This window comes from Channa argus, chromosome 1 (genome assembly GCF_033026475.1).
Source record: "Channa argus isolate prfri chromosome 1, Channa argus male v1.0, whole genome shotgun sequence".
Taxonomy (NCBI): Eukaryota; Metazoa; Chordata; class Actinopteri; order Anabantiformes; family Channidae; genus Channa; species Channa argus.
In genome coordinates this window covers 5,488,650-5,505,249 of record NC_090197.1, presented here as the reverse complement: position 1 = coordinate 5,505,249, position 16,600 = coordinate 5,488,650, and the positions used below count along the sequence as shown (strand labels likewise).

Genomic DNA, 16,600 nt, shown 5'->3' with positions numbered 1-16,600 from the left:
TGTGTGTAGGTGCATATCGGTAGTTAACAGCAAGTATCTCTCATTCCTAAAAGTGCTCGAGGGCAATAACTCGATTCAAGTTTCCTTTTACCTCACTCTCTTTTACTGTAGTTCCTTTTCCCCCATTTTGCAAATTTTAGGGTGTACAGCGAGACCCTGCAAGTCTGTCATGTACATGTCATTGCATGTTAGTTTTGCTATTTAAAAAGGAAAAACACAGGCATCACAATTTTACAGAAACAGTTCCTTGTTTGTTTTATTTGCATGATAATATCGGTAACCACTCCTCATCAAACTCAGTCCCTCCAAGATTTTGCAGTTTCTGATTATTGCAAGCAAACACATTTTGATTCTGAAGTAGCTACTTCATTTAAATAAAAGAAAGCAGAATCGTCTGTGAGGAAAGTGCTATTTTTGGGGGGGAGAACAATAATTACATGAGCAAAGTGAACAACAGCCTGCTTGGTAACAGAAAACATCTGCAGAATTGCAGTGATTTTGGTAAAAAATATTGGCTCACATCATTTGGAATGCAGTTTGACAGCTCTTTTTTTTTTTTTTTTTTCCTTCACAATTTGCTGCAGCACCTGCTGATTGTAAGACTCCAAAATCCTGGGGCGACTATAGATATAAACTAACAGCTAACAAAGACTACCATCCTTTTGAAAAGTAAAAATACTGTAATAGCCACGGTCACTAACACCAAAGCCAAAGATAGCTAGCTATACAGGTAAATACTGCTGGTAGTTACACAATCTGTGACAAAGCTATGAGGAAGACAGCAAGTTCCCTTGATCAAGGTAGCTACTATTCAGTCAAGCTTTTTTGGAAAGGCAGCGAATGTCATTGCTTGAAATAACAATTGTAAAAAAGTAAGCACTAATATAAAACAAGGAATGATATGAAAAGCAGTTAAAAAACAGACAATCCTCATCTAAACCTATTGTAGAGACTAGTGAGAAAGGCCACAAGGTTCACATAGAGATAACATGAGAAAACTCCTACAGTAAAAAGCTTAAACAAGGCAGCAAACAAATGTGCATTTAAATATAAAAGGCAAATTGTACACTTATTACAGTATAGTTTAAGGTTTTTTTTCTCATTCACACATTCATTCATTTAGATATTATCTGTCATCAATATAGGTCCATGTGGCTACCAGCCCATTCTTCTGAATGGACATGAAAGCAGCTGAAAGACACATGACATTACCTGCCAACTCGTTTTAAAAATCAAGCCCGTGACATTACCCTTCACTCATACGCTCATTCAGCTCAAGAGCAGCTGGGTGTAGCAAAGGTAAAACGTTTAAAATCACTGGAAAGATAAGAAACGGATTCAAAATTAAGTCCTCTGGTAAAAACTTAAAAAGGCTGAATAAGCTGGATGGAAAACGCTAAATGTGTTTTTGGAAAAAAAAAACAACATTTTGCACCAGTTTTTGCTCCGTATGTGAAAAACAAACCTAAAGGATGTAAGAAAATCACATGTAACATCAGTGGTTTTGCAGTTTATGCTTGCTCTGTGAACCTTGAGGAATTGGACTTTCATTTGGTTTCTGGTCGAGCATTTCTGCAGCCACTACCCTGTACCAACACTCTACCCTGTAAGTTACAGAACAGGCCTATTACAAAATTCACAGATGCTGATGCCTCTTCATGCAAACGCATTATAACATTAAAAGTTCTATATTATGTTACACATATAATATTAAAGAGATTACTCATCTCGACGCTTCCCTCACAAAGTACTTCAAAAATAAAATCAGCGGTATTTTTTTAAAAATTGTGACTAGAGTTTTTTTATATCCTGCATGTTTCTCTTCTCTATTGACTCTGGTCTGAGCCATAAGGTGAAGAGCCTGAAATTCAGACAAAACAATAAGTGCCAATCTAGATGAGAAACATGAAATCTCATTAAATTTAAAAAAAAAAAAAAAGAACAATCCGGCAGAATTTAACTAGAAGCTAAGATCAAGAGTGTGTCTTTAAGACTTTTCCTCTACAATATGATACAATGACTGAAACAACAGTTCAAATTACTGTCAAGTTACTTCTTTCCTTTAGGTTGTTAGGTGGACTTTGCTGAAACAAAAACAGTCATAGGATTGGCAAGACCCAGGTCAAAGTCACTGAAAAGAACAAATAGTACATCACCTAAAAAGCGGGAATCCTATGCAAGTGCTGTAAAATTGCTCATTACACAATACAACTGAGCTCTGCATTGATAAGACATTCAAGACATTTGTTTATAATGTTTCAAGAAAGACACAAGTTTGAATTTGTGCATAATAAATGAAAAAATGAAGCCACTTGGTAAAAAGAACTTCTGACTGACTGACTTTGGAGACGTACAGTACATCTATATGCCCCAGTACAAATGGTAATCTGCAGTGTTTTTGCAGCTCACACACAAGACATGAACTGTACCCCTATGCAAATGTTACCACTGAAAATGTGGTGGACACACACAAGAGTGGACACGGCAACAACAGGTTGAGGTGCTGAAGCCCCGGTTTGAGCTTCAGAGCCTTGGCTTTGCTTTTTAAAAATGGAGAGTACCTCAGACATTCAACCTGTAGGACTTCTCAGTCCCACGTCTGAGCTGTGAGGAGAACAGGGCTTTGTGGGAAATGCCCAGGGCTTGACTTTAAACACGTGGACATCAGTCTCTCAGGTTGTTAATGTGGGCGCAGATCTTGAGCGCAGGACCCAGTTTGATGTTCATGGTGGACATGAGATGCTCCTCCTTCAGCAGCAGAAGGGCCTGTCCATCAATCTCCTGCGACAGGAACTGGGTTGCAAGGTCCTCACACCCTGCAAGACAAATTTAGCTTATTCACATTACCGATTTCTCGCTGGTTAAGTTAGTCTCTTTCCTATCACAGAAGACAAAAAGAAAGGAAGTCTGTATATTTCAGATGCTAAAACCAGTGAATTTTAGCATTTCTGCAGAAATATTCACATAACTATAACTAAATATTAAGTAATCTCGCTAAAGACTCATCAAAACATTAACAATTCATTAATAATAATTTGTTTGTAATGACATCCTACACGAAATCCGAACAGACGGAGCCAGTATTTTTCCACCTCTGCACTAAAGTTTGTCTAACCTTGCAGTGAGGAAATAAACTGTGACACATCCTCCACACTCCACTGGGAGGGGCTGGGAGGAAGGCAGCTGGGTGCAGAACCCTCCAACGGGAGTGGAGGTGGTGGCTGGTGGCACGACGCCGAGGAGGCGGGCGAGAGGGACATGGGGTCGTCCTCATCCTCTTCTCCGCTGGACTCCTCGTCTGAATGGCTCGACTCTGAATGGCACTGTGGGGAGGAGAGGCAGAGGAAGCTGTGAGCAAAGGTTTAAAAGAATAAGCCTCCGTCAGTGGAAGCCCGTGCTTAGCCTGGATCCCAGGCTGTTGGTGAGCACGTGCATGAATAAAGACAAAAGTGCACTAAATGACAACTTATGGTATTTAACCAAAACACAGATGCCAGAACAGTTGGGCCACAGCAGAGACAAATGAACAATCCTACAGTTCCTCCTCACAGCCACCAGAGGGCAGCAGGCTTCATGTCAATGACAGAAATGTATTTATGGAAACTTCCACCTCTAAATAAAGTATCCGAGTCATTTCTCTTTGGCTTTTGTATTAAATTCTGTTCTACACTACTTTGGACTCTTTGCTGGATTTGTGAACAAGCTTCTCTATAAATGTTGTTTCAAGACAAACTTTAAAAAAAATGTGAACCCGCCCTTTATAGAACTCATGAGCTTATTCCAATTCATGTGTAGCAACGAAAAATACGAACCTGCTCTTAAGTTCCAAAATGAACATAGGTTGGCCAATTTTGTCCACCTTAAATTTCTCTCTGTTGTGCAGTGACAAGTGACCTACTGGAATTTAATCATAATTCTGACAGTTTTCTAAATTTTATAAAATTTGTAACCTGAGAGCAAACTACCAACTCTCTGTGTTAAACTTTGTGTAACACGATTTTAAATACACAGTGTAATTGGTTACAGGAACAAAGAAAAAAAAAAAAGTAAATAACCTTGACAGGTATGGGTCTCCCTGCAATCTTGGCACTGGCTATTTCGGAGCTGGTCCTGCGGGGAACTCTCCGCCTGGCGACGCCTCCCTCCTCGTCCGAGTTGGAGAGGTGACCTTGATCCGCAGTGCGATCCTGACCTTGACTTGGAACCTGTCGCGTGCAGAAGTGCTGCCTGAAGCTGACGTTGTACCTGGGGAACCAATACATACTGTATCGTAGACAAAGAGTGACATATACGGTACTGAAGCCAAGATGAGCAACACATACAGTTGTTATCTCTTTGCACCACACGCAGTATATCATCAATACTCAAGTAGTGGGCAAAGGGACAAAGGCAAAGCAGAAGCATTAAATGTATAATCATATGCTGGCAGCATATAGCTTCAAACAATGCAGACAAAGCATTGTTTATACAGTGAAACATGATAAATACGATGTACATTTTAAAGTAAATCCAAACTATTCAGACTTTCTTCAACATGACAACAAACAGAAGTCGACATGCCTTTTTTTTTTTTAAAGAAAAGTAGAAAAAGTGGTACCATCACACGATTCAAATATAAAAATGAAACAGACATGCTGTGTTAACTCCAGCTTGAGCCACCTGAGAAGTTACACACAGTGGTGCTGCGACGTTTGAACGTTTATGAACCCTTTGGAATTATTTCAATTTGTCCATGAATATGACCTGAAATGTGATCAGACAAGGTGGTGACTTTTATGCACTCAATTATTGTGGAAAATTATTTGTATGTGGCAAAAGTATGTGATGCCCTGTTTTTAGCAGTCTTTTATTTCCATCCGTCCTGCACTTCGACTTGGAGAGAACTGAATCCAATTCCTATGACAGAACAGCTTTAATTCAGAGATTTTGGTTTACTGCATGAACTGTCTGCTTCAGGTCCTTCCGTTTCATTTCTGTAGAATTAAGGACAGGACGGGACATTGAAGCTCTTCTACTGCCTCCATACTTTGCAAAAAAAGCTCATCTGTTTGCGGTTGTTGTCCCGCGGCATGATCCACTTTCTCCTGAGCTACGGTTCAGATAGATTTGCATTTACAACTCAGAACCCAAGCAATGTTTCTTGGAGAGTAGTGGAATTCTCCCTGGAGTTCAGCTGAGTAGGTTAGTGCTGAACTTGAAGAGTGACATTAGCCACTAGAAGAGAGTTTAGTTTCCTAAATGTTACCCTTAGTTTTTCTTGGTTTCTTCTAGACTGTCACACTTTGCTCTTTGTGTGATCTACGTTGGTTCACCAATCCTCTACAAACCTGTGCTGTCAGAATTTGATAGTGAAGACACAGATTTCTCTCTTTTAAATAAAGCAGGACCAACTAACCGAGTCTAATTTCTCCTTCAAACTAATTGATAATCGTAGAGTTTATTTACAGTTACATTTAGTAATTTAGCAGATGCTTTTACCCAAAGCGCATTACAACCAAGCAGCAGATACTAGGGACAACTTGGGAGAGTTCAGTGTCTTGCTCAAGGACACTTCGACTTGTAGCCAGAAGGACCGAGAGTGAAACCACTGCACCGAATCGTGGACGACTGCTCTACCAACTGAGCTACAGATGCACCCAAATTTTCCACAATAAGTGTAATTTGTTACTTTTATTAGGTTCCTGATCACATTTATGCAGAAATGGAAATAAATAAAAACGTTCACACATCACTTCCAACATTGTTCACATTGAGGTCATATTTTGGGAATTTGTTCGAGAGCTCAATGACACGAGGCGACTTCACAAAATAATTCACGCTTATGAGTTAGTAAGAGTGATTCCAATATTTAAAAGTAGATTTTTTCCATTTGTCCAATCAATAAATATCAGTGATGTAAAAGAAATTATACTATAGAGAATTAAATGCAAGGGAGTGAAGAGAAAGTTTTTAAACAACGTTGGAACCACAATGATTCTAATTTCAAACGTATACAAAATGAAACTGCGTTGAATTTAAAAATTGTGGAATTGAAGTGACAGTTTTACTGTTTATATTAATATTCAATCTGGTCTCTCTGGATTATTTTCTCTTTCATATACAAAAGATGTGCTTTAACCGGCGTTGTGAAGGCTTTCGTGTCACAGGTGTCTCGCTTCACAAAATGAGAGAATAGGCAGCAGCAGCAGTGCAGTGATTTCTCAGATGGCTTCCACTGTAAATATATCTCATGCATGTTGTAGTACCTCTTGGCACAAGACATGGAGCAGAATCTTTTGGTGCCTCTGAACTGGCTGGCAGGAGCAAAGTTTTTACAGTACTCACACTTCAGCACTGAGGGGAAGGTTCAGAAAGAGAACAGAGCAGACGGACATTACAGTTTGACCAGAAATAAGTGTGTTAGGCAGGATAAACGGAGTAAACGCTAAACGCACTCACAGACAGGCCTTAATTCTGCACCACTGAGCGCAGACTAATGATATTTCAGTGTGCTGTGTTGCTCCCTCACAGGAGTGACAAATTCACAGCTTGACGGTTGTAATTAAAACCTTTTACGAGAGTTCCTGCGGCCCGACTCAGACAAACACAGGGTCAAGGAAAAGGGTCATTTAGCTGAACTATTTAAAAAAAAAATTTTTAAAAATAAAAGGATTACGCTTTAACACTGTTTAGTGTTGACAGTTTATGCCTTTGCACTTAACACGTCCTTGTGAAAAAATAACTTAATTTAGTTCAGATCTGATCTTTATTGTCCTACAGGTGAGAATTCTTTGTGCAGGAAGGTAACAACTGAAGCACAAACAGCAATGTTCAAGCCTCAAACACGCCTGAACGGCGGTTGCACTTTGATAGCAGTGTGGCTGTTACCTGTTGCGGTTGTAACAGTCTCCGACTGGTTGGTGTCTGGACTGTCATTAGTTAAATCCTCACCAGCCGAGTCCTTTACTGGACCACACACCTGTCAATCAGCAGAAGAAAAAAAAAAAAGTGCTCCATGACCAACAGAGCAGCAACATAACCAGCACACATAGTTTGTGGAGCCTTTTCCCCATCTGTGCCCAAGGAACCATTTTAGAGATGATGGACATTTATAGAGAAACTTCAAGACAAACTGAAGTGAGATACTCCAACAGCTTTAGTAGAACGTATACGATTTCACTACTGGCTAAACAACATTGTGGTAATTGTAAGCATGTGGCCCATTTTCAGTTCATTCTGAGCATGTGTGACAGTTTAAGACCTCTGGTTTGGAAAATGAAAAAAAAAAAAAAATTGTAGTTTGGGGTGCAGCTGTATGGCATCACAGATGGGTGTTTCTATTATTCTGTCCAGCCCATTCATATCATGGAGGAGGATTTATGGGCGGGACTGTTGCATCAGTGTGGGCTTGTGAGATCTAATAATTTGCAGGCGTTAAGTCCTCTGCAGGAACGGGACATCAGAAACTACAAATCCCAGGTACTTACGGGGAACGGCTCTGCCCCTTCCTGGATGACGAAGCCCTCTATGAGATGTGTGAGGACGTGCGGTTTAACCACGGCTTGAGGAGGAGGAGCTCTCTCTCCCTGACTGCAGCCTCCGCGGGACACCGACAGGGCAGGAGAGGGAGAGGAGGAGGCCGGAGGAGGAGGAGGAGGAGCAACACACACTGTACAGAGGATGTAAAAGAGGAGACGAGAACCGAGAGAGTAAAATGTGTGTTACTTGTGGTATTCGCTGGATTTATTTTCCCCTAAAACGTGTGTATGTCGGTGTTACCTGCTTCCGTTGTGTTGGGTGGCAGTGCAGAGGTGTGGTCCCTGACAGGCTGGATCCGTGGGGGGGAGGGGCCATCTTCATCATTGGCTGAATTTGACTCTGACTTCCTCTTTAGCGAACCAGTCGCCTGCTTTACCTGATGAATGTACAAATGTACACTAAGTACGAGCATATATGCAGACTGGCTGAAAGTGGAGAGAAAATCTCCTCGTGTTCGCAGTGATTAGCTCACCTGTGGTGCTTGACTTCCCGCGGCGTCTCCGTTGGTGCTCATGGCAGCGGACACTCCTCTCTGCTCTTCTGTCTTCAAGGGAAGGGAGAGGGAGGAGCGAGACAGTGAGGACGGAGGGGAGGAAATGGTGGGGGACTGAGAGGGGGCTGCGCTGGAAGCAAGGTGACCGTTCTGACTTCGTCCAGAGCTCTGATTGGCCTGTGGATGCACCTGAGAGACTTGAGCCGCCGGAGGAGCCTCTTGGGGTGACTGAAGCGTTTTCAGACCCACCCCCCGGCCCACGACCCCGCCCTCTCTGGAGGCGATGGATGCAACCATGGTGAGCAGGCTGGACGAGTTGCTGAGGACAGCGGCTCCGTCCTGGCTACAGCTACCCCTCGCCAGGGCCAGCGCCTGCGCATTTCCCAGCGTGCTCTGCCGGGCTCCCACGATCTGTACTGGGATGTGTGGCGGCTGGGGGGGCTGGTTGGAGCTGGTGGTAGGTGGAGGAGCGGGCAGGATCGGGGGAGGGTTCCTAGAAGGCAACTGAAGGGGCAGCCGGAGCCCCTGCAGAGTTTTAGGCTGGATGGGGATGGGTCCGTTGCCGTGGCCTGACTTCTCCCCACTGAGAGAGGTCTTCTGCAGAGGTTGCACCACCAGAGTCTGAGCGTTGACCGCAGGTTTGATGGTCGCCGTTCCAACCGGGTACCCGTGAGGTTGAGATGCCGCGTTGGACGTAAGCACCAGGGTGTGGGCTGCTGTGGGAGCCGTGGTTCCCGTGGTGAGGGTCCGGGTTCCATGAAGCAGGAGCTGAGAGAGCGGGATGGAGGAGGTAGAGGATGAGGAGGAAGAGGAAGCACCAGAGGAGGAAGAGGGGTGGGCTTTGAGGTTGGTCGGCTGAGGGTAGGTGGGGATTTTGATGTGTGGGGGCTGCGGCTGAGGCTGGCTGGGTTTAGTGGGAGACTGGGGGTTTGATTGATGGGGGGGCTGGACCAGAGAGTAGGCAGCTGGGAAAAAAGACAAAACACACACATCAAGTCCTACAACAGGCTCACACCAGCATATATTACACATTTATACACTCAGCAGAAGTCATCTGTTTATGGACACCTGGCAACGCAAGTCAACATTCACTGTCCTTGAAGTTCTGTTTGAGGTAAAAAGAGATTCAGAACCAAGACACAACATTTATGACAATTTCCTCACTGCCAAGAGGCTGCGCTCCATCAAGACCAAAACCTCAGACCACAAAAGAAGTTTCCTCTCCACTGCTGTTGACAAAACAAGCAGACAGACATAAGCAGAGTGATGCAGGATATGCAGTCCAACGCAGCCAGGAATGAAGTTTGGAACCGAAACAACCGCTTCACAAACAGCAATGTTCACTTCCTGGACATGGAAGAATGATAGTTTGAAACGGGAGTAAAGGGGGTAATTTCCGTCAAACTGCAATGACTCCAGATCAAAACACACAAACACACAGTTTCCCATTGGGATGAATAAGGTATTTATCTATCAGTTCTTCAAAGTCCCTCTTTATGGCGTCTTCTCAGCTTCATGGCCTTTCACACTTTGACTCTTGCGTCTCTGACGACACACATGAAAGCCAGTTGGGACAACAACATTTTGCTACAGATCACTTAAAAATTAGCTGTTAGCTCTGAATAAAATGAGCAATAACATCCTCACATGCACCACAGCGTCTCCTCATCCATCATTCGTTTTTCAATTGTTTTCACACACACATTCACACACAGCTAATTAGATGCTGGGAGGTGTGAAATGGAGCAGGTCTGGTTTTATATTACATACCTGAGTCACTCCTCTCCTGGCCTTCAGTCTTAACACCCACAGCTTTGGGACTGGACACCCCTCGGAGGGCTAGATTCTGCACCTACAGACAGGGCCACACAGGGAATTCTGCGTGAAACCAGCAATCCATTGTCCCCAGGAACTAAATCAGTGTTAGTTCTTTGCTTGCAGTCATTCAAGACTTTGGTTCCACAGACCTGGTCATTATCTGACTGGCTGCTGGCAGAGGAAGTCGGTGTCACTTCTTGTTGCGGTTGCTGAGCCTGTGGCTGCTGGGTGACGGTTGCCACGGCAGCAGTCGTTGTGCTGCCAGGCATGAAGATGAGCTGGGAGGAAATGGGGGCCCTCAGGGAGCGGTTGACCTGCAGGAGGACAGGACTACCATCAGACACTAAGCTGATACTGCCCATGAGTAGGATCGTCACAGGGGACAAGATGAAACTCACCCTCAAGTACATTTGTCCCTGCCCCCCTGCCGTCCCGCTCAGCAGAACCGATTGACTGATTGTGGATGTTGCTGGAGCACCCATGGGCCGACTGCTGGTTGACGACCCTGCTCCAGATGTTACACTGGCCTGAAGAACAAAGTGTGGAATTAATGGAGCAGTTTAAGATGATTTGGCTAAAACATTTACACATGATTCTGGTTATTCTGTGAAAAGCAGAGCAAGTTTGTTGTATTGTCAGTAGCAGAGAGAACCATTGCTTCTGCAATTGGAAGCATGTATGTCAGCTAAACCCATTATTATGTGTGATGCAAGTCTTTGACTCAGCAAAGTTCTGTTTGTGTTTGCGCAGCAACACAGAGCAGCAATTTGGGTTTAGATGCAGTAAATCCAAAGATAAGAAACAGCACATACAGCTGTGGTGCTGGTGGTCTGAGACGAGCTGCTGCTGGAAGGACTTGACTGACGACTGGCAGCCAGAGTAGCCTGGAAGGAAGAGGAGAGCAGAAAAATGACCTACTACAACCACGGTTTCCACATCTTTCACTAGTGTTGTTTTTCAAACTTTAGAGCAGAGCGTCCTTTGGTGTTTTATTTGGTTCTTCTAATGTTGTAGTTGTTTTTCTAACTTTAATGTTTGGCTGCAGATGTCGATGTATCACGCTGCTCAGCCACGCCTGAGAGCGGCAATGCGGACTCCGTCCGGGCCATATACAGTGGACCCCCATGGAAGGCTGGCAGAGGGGTCATGGAGGAGTCTGCCCATCCAGTCTACGTAGGGTTCTTTGGTGGGTTTAAATAAAGCTTGCAACACTCCCTCAGAGTAACTGTTGCAAAGTACTGGGAAGTCCAACACATCTTCGCTTCCCTCGCCACCAATTCTTTATGTGATTTACACGAAAGGGAATGGGTCTGTTCAGAACTTCAGAATCGCTTCTTTGGCCTGGGAACATCTCAGGATCCTGCAGGAGGGGCTTGTAAACATCACTGCCAAAAGGGACCTGCTGCCGCTGCGCCTTGACTCAAACACGTGGCAGGAAATGGATAGATTGATCAATATGTTTTTTCTGTCTCCGTTACAACAACAACAACAAAAAAAGCTAGTGATGAAGCTAGTGGCAACATGGGACATGAAATCAAAAGGCTATGCTCTGCCCAGACCTTCAGTTTTAGACTATAAAAATGCTTTGATCAGTGATTTTAAATTTGGGCATTTCCCCAGTTCACTAGGGTCAGATGCATATATCGAAGGTATGTAACATTTATTACAGCGTTTTTACATGAAGCACTTACACGTACGGTTTTATTTTTCATCAGTCAAACACAGCAAACAAGCTCTTCTTCTTGTTAAGCTCCACAGTTGCAATCATGTTTTGCAGTTAGCATTTGTGTGTAACATGGCTGTCTCCATATCCCCAGTTACAGTGTGAAACACAGCGCACTCCTTTGTCCGTGTCTGTCTCCAGACAAAGGTTTGCAGAAAGAACCTGTCAACAGAGCAGGAATATTTGACCTTCTCTGAATGGTAAGAAAGTAACATCTCTGCACTGCTGCCAAGCTGTAAGATACCGTGAAATTAGTAACAACCTATGTATACACACCTTTACCTGTTGTACAGCAGCCAGGTTCTGCAGCTGGGCATTGCTGATCTGCTGCTGCAGCATCAGCTGCTGGAAGTATTGAGCTGCGTTAGGCTGCCTCTGCAACGCCTGCAGGGCCTGGAGGGAGGAAGAGAGGAGAGAAATGAAAGGGCAGTAAAAAGGATTGGACAGGAAAGAAACTGGGACAAAGAAGAAAGGGGGACATAAATAAGAGACGAGAGAGCAAGGAGGACGTCCTAAAAGACGATGAAAGAGTTGGGGGAAGATGGAGAAGAAGAAGCACGGAGGCGGGAAAGAAAGAAGTAAAAATGAGAAATTGAACACAAGTTGGGGGGGGGGGGGGTCCTGTAGAAACCCCCTGCCACCAGGCTGATGCATGAGCTGAGGCTCGTACAGTAATAAGTCGTATGTTGAACGCGAGCACGGTGGGATTTGATTAGAGTGTGCAGGGTGACAAAGACAGATGGCTGTGCAGGGCGACAGAGGCACGAGAAAATTACACAGCGACTCAATCACGCCCACGAGTCTTAGCGTCTTTCTCCACCTCCCTGATTCAGCCACTCGTCGTCAGCTTCTGTCCAATCGGCTTACGGAATAAATCAAAATATGCAGAGAAGCGAGTGCAGCGTGCTCGTACTCGCGCACACAAACGGGCAACACGTTCTGTTTTGCTGTAAAAACTCTGGAGAAAAGAGCAGAAGTGAGTGGAAAAGGCTTCACAGCACATCTGTTATGTTTTCCATTGAAGAAACTATCATGGTTAATCACCTAAAGCTACATTAGCCATACTTTTTGCTACCACGTACAAGGCTGGAATAAAATTTGTTTTGGAAGTAGATTTAAAGATTTCAGCTCCCACCTGTTTTTTTCAAGTTATTTTTAAAATTTTAATCTCCCACCTGGATAAGCAACCTGCAGCCATGTTTGAAAAAAGACTGACTTCATTAGGGATCACGGACACGATCCTAGCATTCTGAAACTGCCCACTCAAGTCCCAACTGTGCAATAGCAGGATCCTCCCCTTCACACTGAGGATCAGACTCCAGTTTAACCTTAAAGCTCTGTATTATCTTATCAAGTCCATATAACACAGAGATGATGGATTTTACTGCACTCGGAGCAAACAGCAGCAAGAACAGCTGCAGCTTCTTCTTTGGTGGTTTGCAAAAGAGCTGGTTAAAAAAAAAAAGGAAAAATAAATAAATAAAACTAAAAATCAGGTTTGATTTTTAGAAACTTGCAGAAAAATGCAAAAATTGACAGAAATGCTAATGCACTGTTCATTTAATACCACTTTTGTTACTGCAGCACATCGACTGAGCACAGAAACTAAAAAAACAAACAAAAAAAGATTTAAAGTACTGACTGGATTATTTTGTGACTGCAATTACTTCTTGGATTTTAAATAGTTTTTGTGATTATTGAATTCAAGAGACGCTTTTGGATTAGAGCTGCAACTAATAATAATCTTTTATTTTTTATTTTCAGGAACAATACAACTAAACATTGTTGAAACTAAGCAACCGATGCCATGTATTTAGGGCGTGTAGCAAAAAGCTAATTTGCTAAGCTAATATGTTCTCAATTAATCAGTGAACAGTTGGGTCTGTAAAGTGTCCTCAAATGTAGGGTTTTGTTCAAAGACAAAGATATTAAGTTATTAAAAGATGTCACACACACAAAGAAAAAAAGTGAACAGCGAGAATTAGTGTTTTAAATTTCTGTGTTTTTTGATTAATTTACTTAAACACCTGAATTATTATTGAAATTGTTGTTGATTAATTTGCTACCTAATCCAAATAATAATAATAACAATAATAATCTACTCACTTCAGCTAATAAAGAAAAAAACTAATCCAGCAGGAGACGTTTGAATTCAGCCACAACTCAAAGGGTTTGAAGCCACATTAGTCATTTTTTTCAGGAGCATTTTGACATTGGCTTACATTCATTTTTGGAGTCTTTTCCCAACTTAAACCATAACCAGTACTCGACTAACCATAACCTCGCCCTGACCTGGACTTGGGAAAACAAGGACACAAACGGCCACACAAGTGAGTGTGTACAGGAATTTTAACACACACACACACACACACACACACACACACCTACCTGCACCGCCTGTCGTTCATACAGAGACATGGAATTCATCGGAGAAGGGCGGGAGCTCGTCCCCGATGCAGCGCTGCCATTGGCCGAGGCCCCCTGCTGGTTCTGCTCCCCATCCTCCATGGCGGCTGGGGACACAGAGCAGCCGTGCATCGGTCATCAGTCAAACAAACAAACAAACAAACAAACAAACTCCACACTCTCCACTTTTTCCCCGACCTGCTGGTAAACCACCCATCACTCTTCCTGACAAACGCCGTCCCTCACACTGTCTGGACTCCACGAGGGTCAATATATCACTGAGTGGCTGACGTTGGAACTCATTGATATGCTCCAGATATGAATAATTTAACACTGACATAACTGATGTTTCCTCTGTTGGTTTCATTTTTATGTATATGACCATTTTTTGGCGAGAGGTGACAACAGAGGAGACGCTCTAAGGCTAAAACACAAAGTACTGAAACTCCGGGGACACTTTACTCAATTCAAGGGCGTCCACTGCACTCGTTCAAGGCTTTATAAGAGATGATGAATTCAACTAAACTAAACAAAACAATGATTCTTTTAGCAAAATAACATCAATTATTACATTTACCGATGATCAGACGCAGTTATTTGTTAAATGAGTTAAACGATGGAAAGCTTGACTTTTCCATAAACATTAATTTTGGAACATTTCTGTGTAATAATTCACACAAAACGCAGATGAAATCCACTACAGGGAACTTCTCAAATATATTTAATTAACCATTTCACTGCGTTGCTTTTGGGGGGTTTGAAGCTACAGATCCACCTGACTTATGTCCAAAAAGTCATTTAGATTCATTAACCTTGTTCTCGTTTGTCTCTAATAAACACACACACAAAAAATGTTCCAAACTAAAGTCCATATAAAAAAAAAACACAATTTAAACTCACGGACATAATCTGAGGTAGTGATGGTGAAAGTTCAGGTGGGGAGGAATTTTTGTTATTCTGCGACCAAACCACATTTCAATCACAAACAGGAGCCCGGTTGGAGATTAACAAGGTTTCTCCATATTTCTTTTTTCAACATGAGCCTGTTTCTTGAGTCAGGAGCCAAGTCCTACTGCAAGTAAAGATGTTTTATATAAAATTTTTTAAAAAAAGGGAGAACGGTTTGCGATGTTTAGCAGATCTGGAGTCATTTTTGTAATCATCAGAATCAATGCTGTGCTTGTGTCAAATAATTGTGGGTAAATCCAGAAAACAAACTGAAGCTGCCAAAGCAGCTGCGAAACACAAAGTTTGGTCCACTGGAGTCGCTGCTTTCATACAAATTGCATCGCTGTGAAATCCTTCACCTAGTGTGTAGTTTTTACACATTCATTTTCAGACATTTATGCTGAAATAAAACATAATGCATCGCTGTCCTGTTGAGCTGCACACAGACACACACACACACACACACACGTTCCTGCAAATAATAAGACGAATCTTTACATTTTAATTTAAAATTAGTGGTGACTTTGAAACCTTCTCCTCAGCTGTGCAAATAGGACTCGCTGCCACTTTTTCCTGTTTGCTTTCCCCCAAATCAAAACTCACTCGAAATCTTGCACTTATCTCCTCAACTCTATTCTCCTACATCTGTGTGTGCTTTGTTTCCACAGTTGCTGACACACACACACAGTTAATCTGTATAGTTAAAGATCTTCTGCACCTAAGCTTGTATGGATTTGTCACCCTTTCATCCCTGTAGGATCATCAGTGTCCCCCTTTCTCTCACACACACACACACACACACACACACACACACACACACACACACACACACACACACACAGCATCCTGTCCCAGCACGAACCAGTCTGCTGCAGCTTCAGCCTCCACAACCTAAAATCCCTGCCTCCTCAGCTGCATCAATGCCTGACATCAATCCCCCCCACCCCCCCCCCACCCTCCGTATTTCAGACCAGTTCCCACCGGATCCACCTCCTAGCCTCCCGCTAGCCGCTGCTGTTGTCTACCTCGTTGACGGGGCTCTCGGTGCCTCCTTACCGTTACCGGGCCGGGTCTTCAACCTCCTCCTGCACCGGCTGCCACCTGGAAAAACCTCTCGGAGCTTCTCAACAGCTCCTTTTCTTTCTCACCGTGGTGTTTTGCTGTTGCCGTTGTCTTTCTTTTTGCAGGACGGATGCAACTGCTGCAGCAGCAGCAGCAGCAGCAGCAACAGCGGCAGCAGCAGGGATTTTTACAGTTTTGCATAAATTTGCAGCTGATGTGTTGTTGGAGGGCAACGCCTCCTTTTTTCTCCTGCTCTGCCTTTTCCGGCGCGACAGGATGACGGAAGTGCTGGCCTGCCGTGCTGGGGGGACCTCTGACCCCCCCATCGTCATCTCAATGTTCAGATTGTTCCACTTCTGCACGCGCCCTTGAAATATGCAACAGAAATACCTTCATGTTTACTTATGTTAACTTAAGTACACTTCACAGGGCAGTGCACTTCTACTCTGCATGTTTACAGTATTATTGACAAGTAGAAATTGTTTTGAGAATTAAAATGCAGGAATGTATGTGCAGATTGATGTATTTGTGTGTTTAGTGGGTTTGGGAGTGATTAATTCCTCCAAAATGTCAATTTCACCTCCACAGAATTTTGCTTTTATGGTTTAGTCGTTGGACTCCAGCAGCAAGTG

At 43.4% G+C, this 16,600-nt stretch overlaps 1 protein-coding gene across 6 annotated transcripts; it reads right to left on the bottom strand.

Annotated features, from left to right (window-relative positions):
• Window positions 1–248: 248 nt before the first annotated feature.
• LOC137137316 (polyhomeotic-like protein 1) lies at window positions 249–16,585 on the bottom strand. 6 transcript variants are annotated; one of them, XM_067523820.1, is made up of 15 exons: window positions 15,963–16,585; window positions 13,941–14,065; window positions 11,829–11,945; window positions 10,642–10,713; window positions 10,228–10,356; window positions 9,979–10,143; window positions 9,782–9,863; window positions 7,991–8,976; window positions 7,759–7,894; window positions 7,467–7,648; window positions 6,868–6,958; window positions 6,246–6,333; window positions 4,056–4,263; window positions 3,116–3,323; window positions 249–2,816 (listed from the first exon to the last, which is right to left on the bottom strand). In XM_067523820.1, the coding sequence occupies exons 2-15, from the start codon at window positions 14,058–14,060 to the stop codon at window positions 2,665–2,667; spliced, it is 2,736 nt and encodes a 911-aa protein (XP_067379921.1). In that variant the 5' UTR covers window positions 14,061–14,065; window positions 15,963–16,585; the 3' UTR covers window positions 249–2,664. The 6 variants fall into 6 exon arrangements, with proteins under 6 accessions (XP_067379921.1, XP_067379593.1, XP_067379756.1 ...); XM_067523492.1 differs by having other exon boundaries at window positions 16,055–16,585; XM_067523655.1 differs by having other exon boundaries at window positions 4,056–4,245; window positions 16,055–16,585.
• Between the last annotated feature and the right edge of the window lie 15 nt (window positions 16,586–16,600).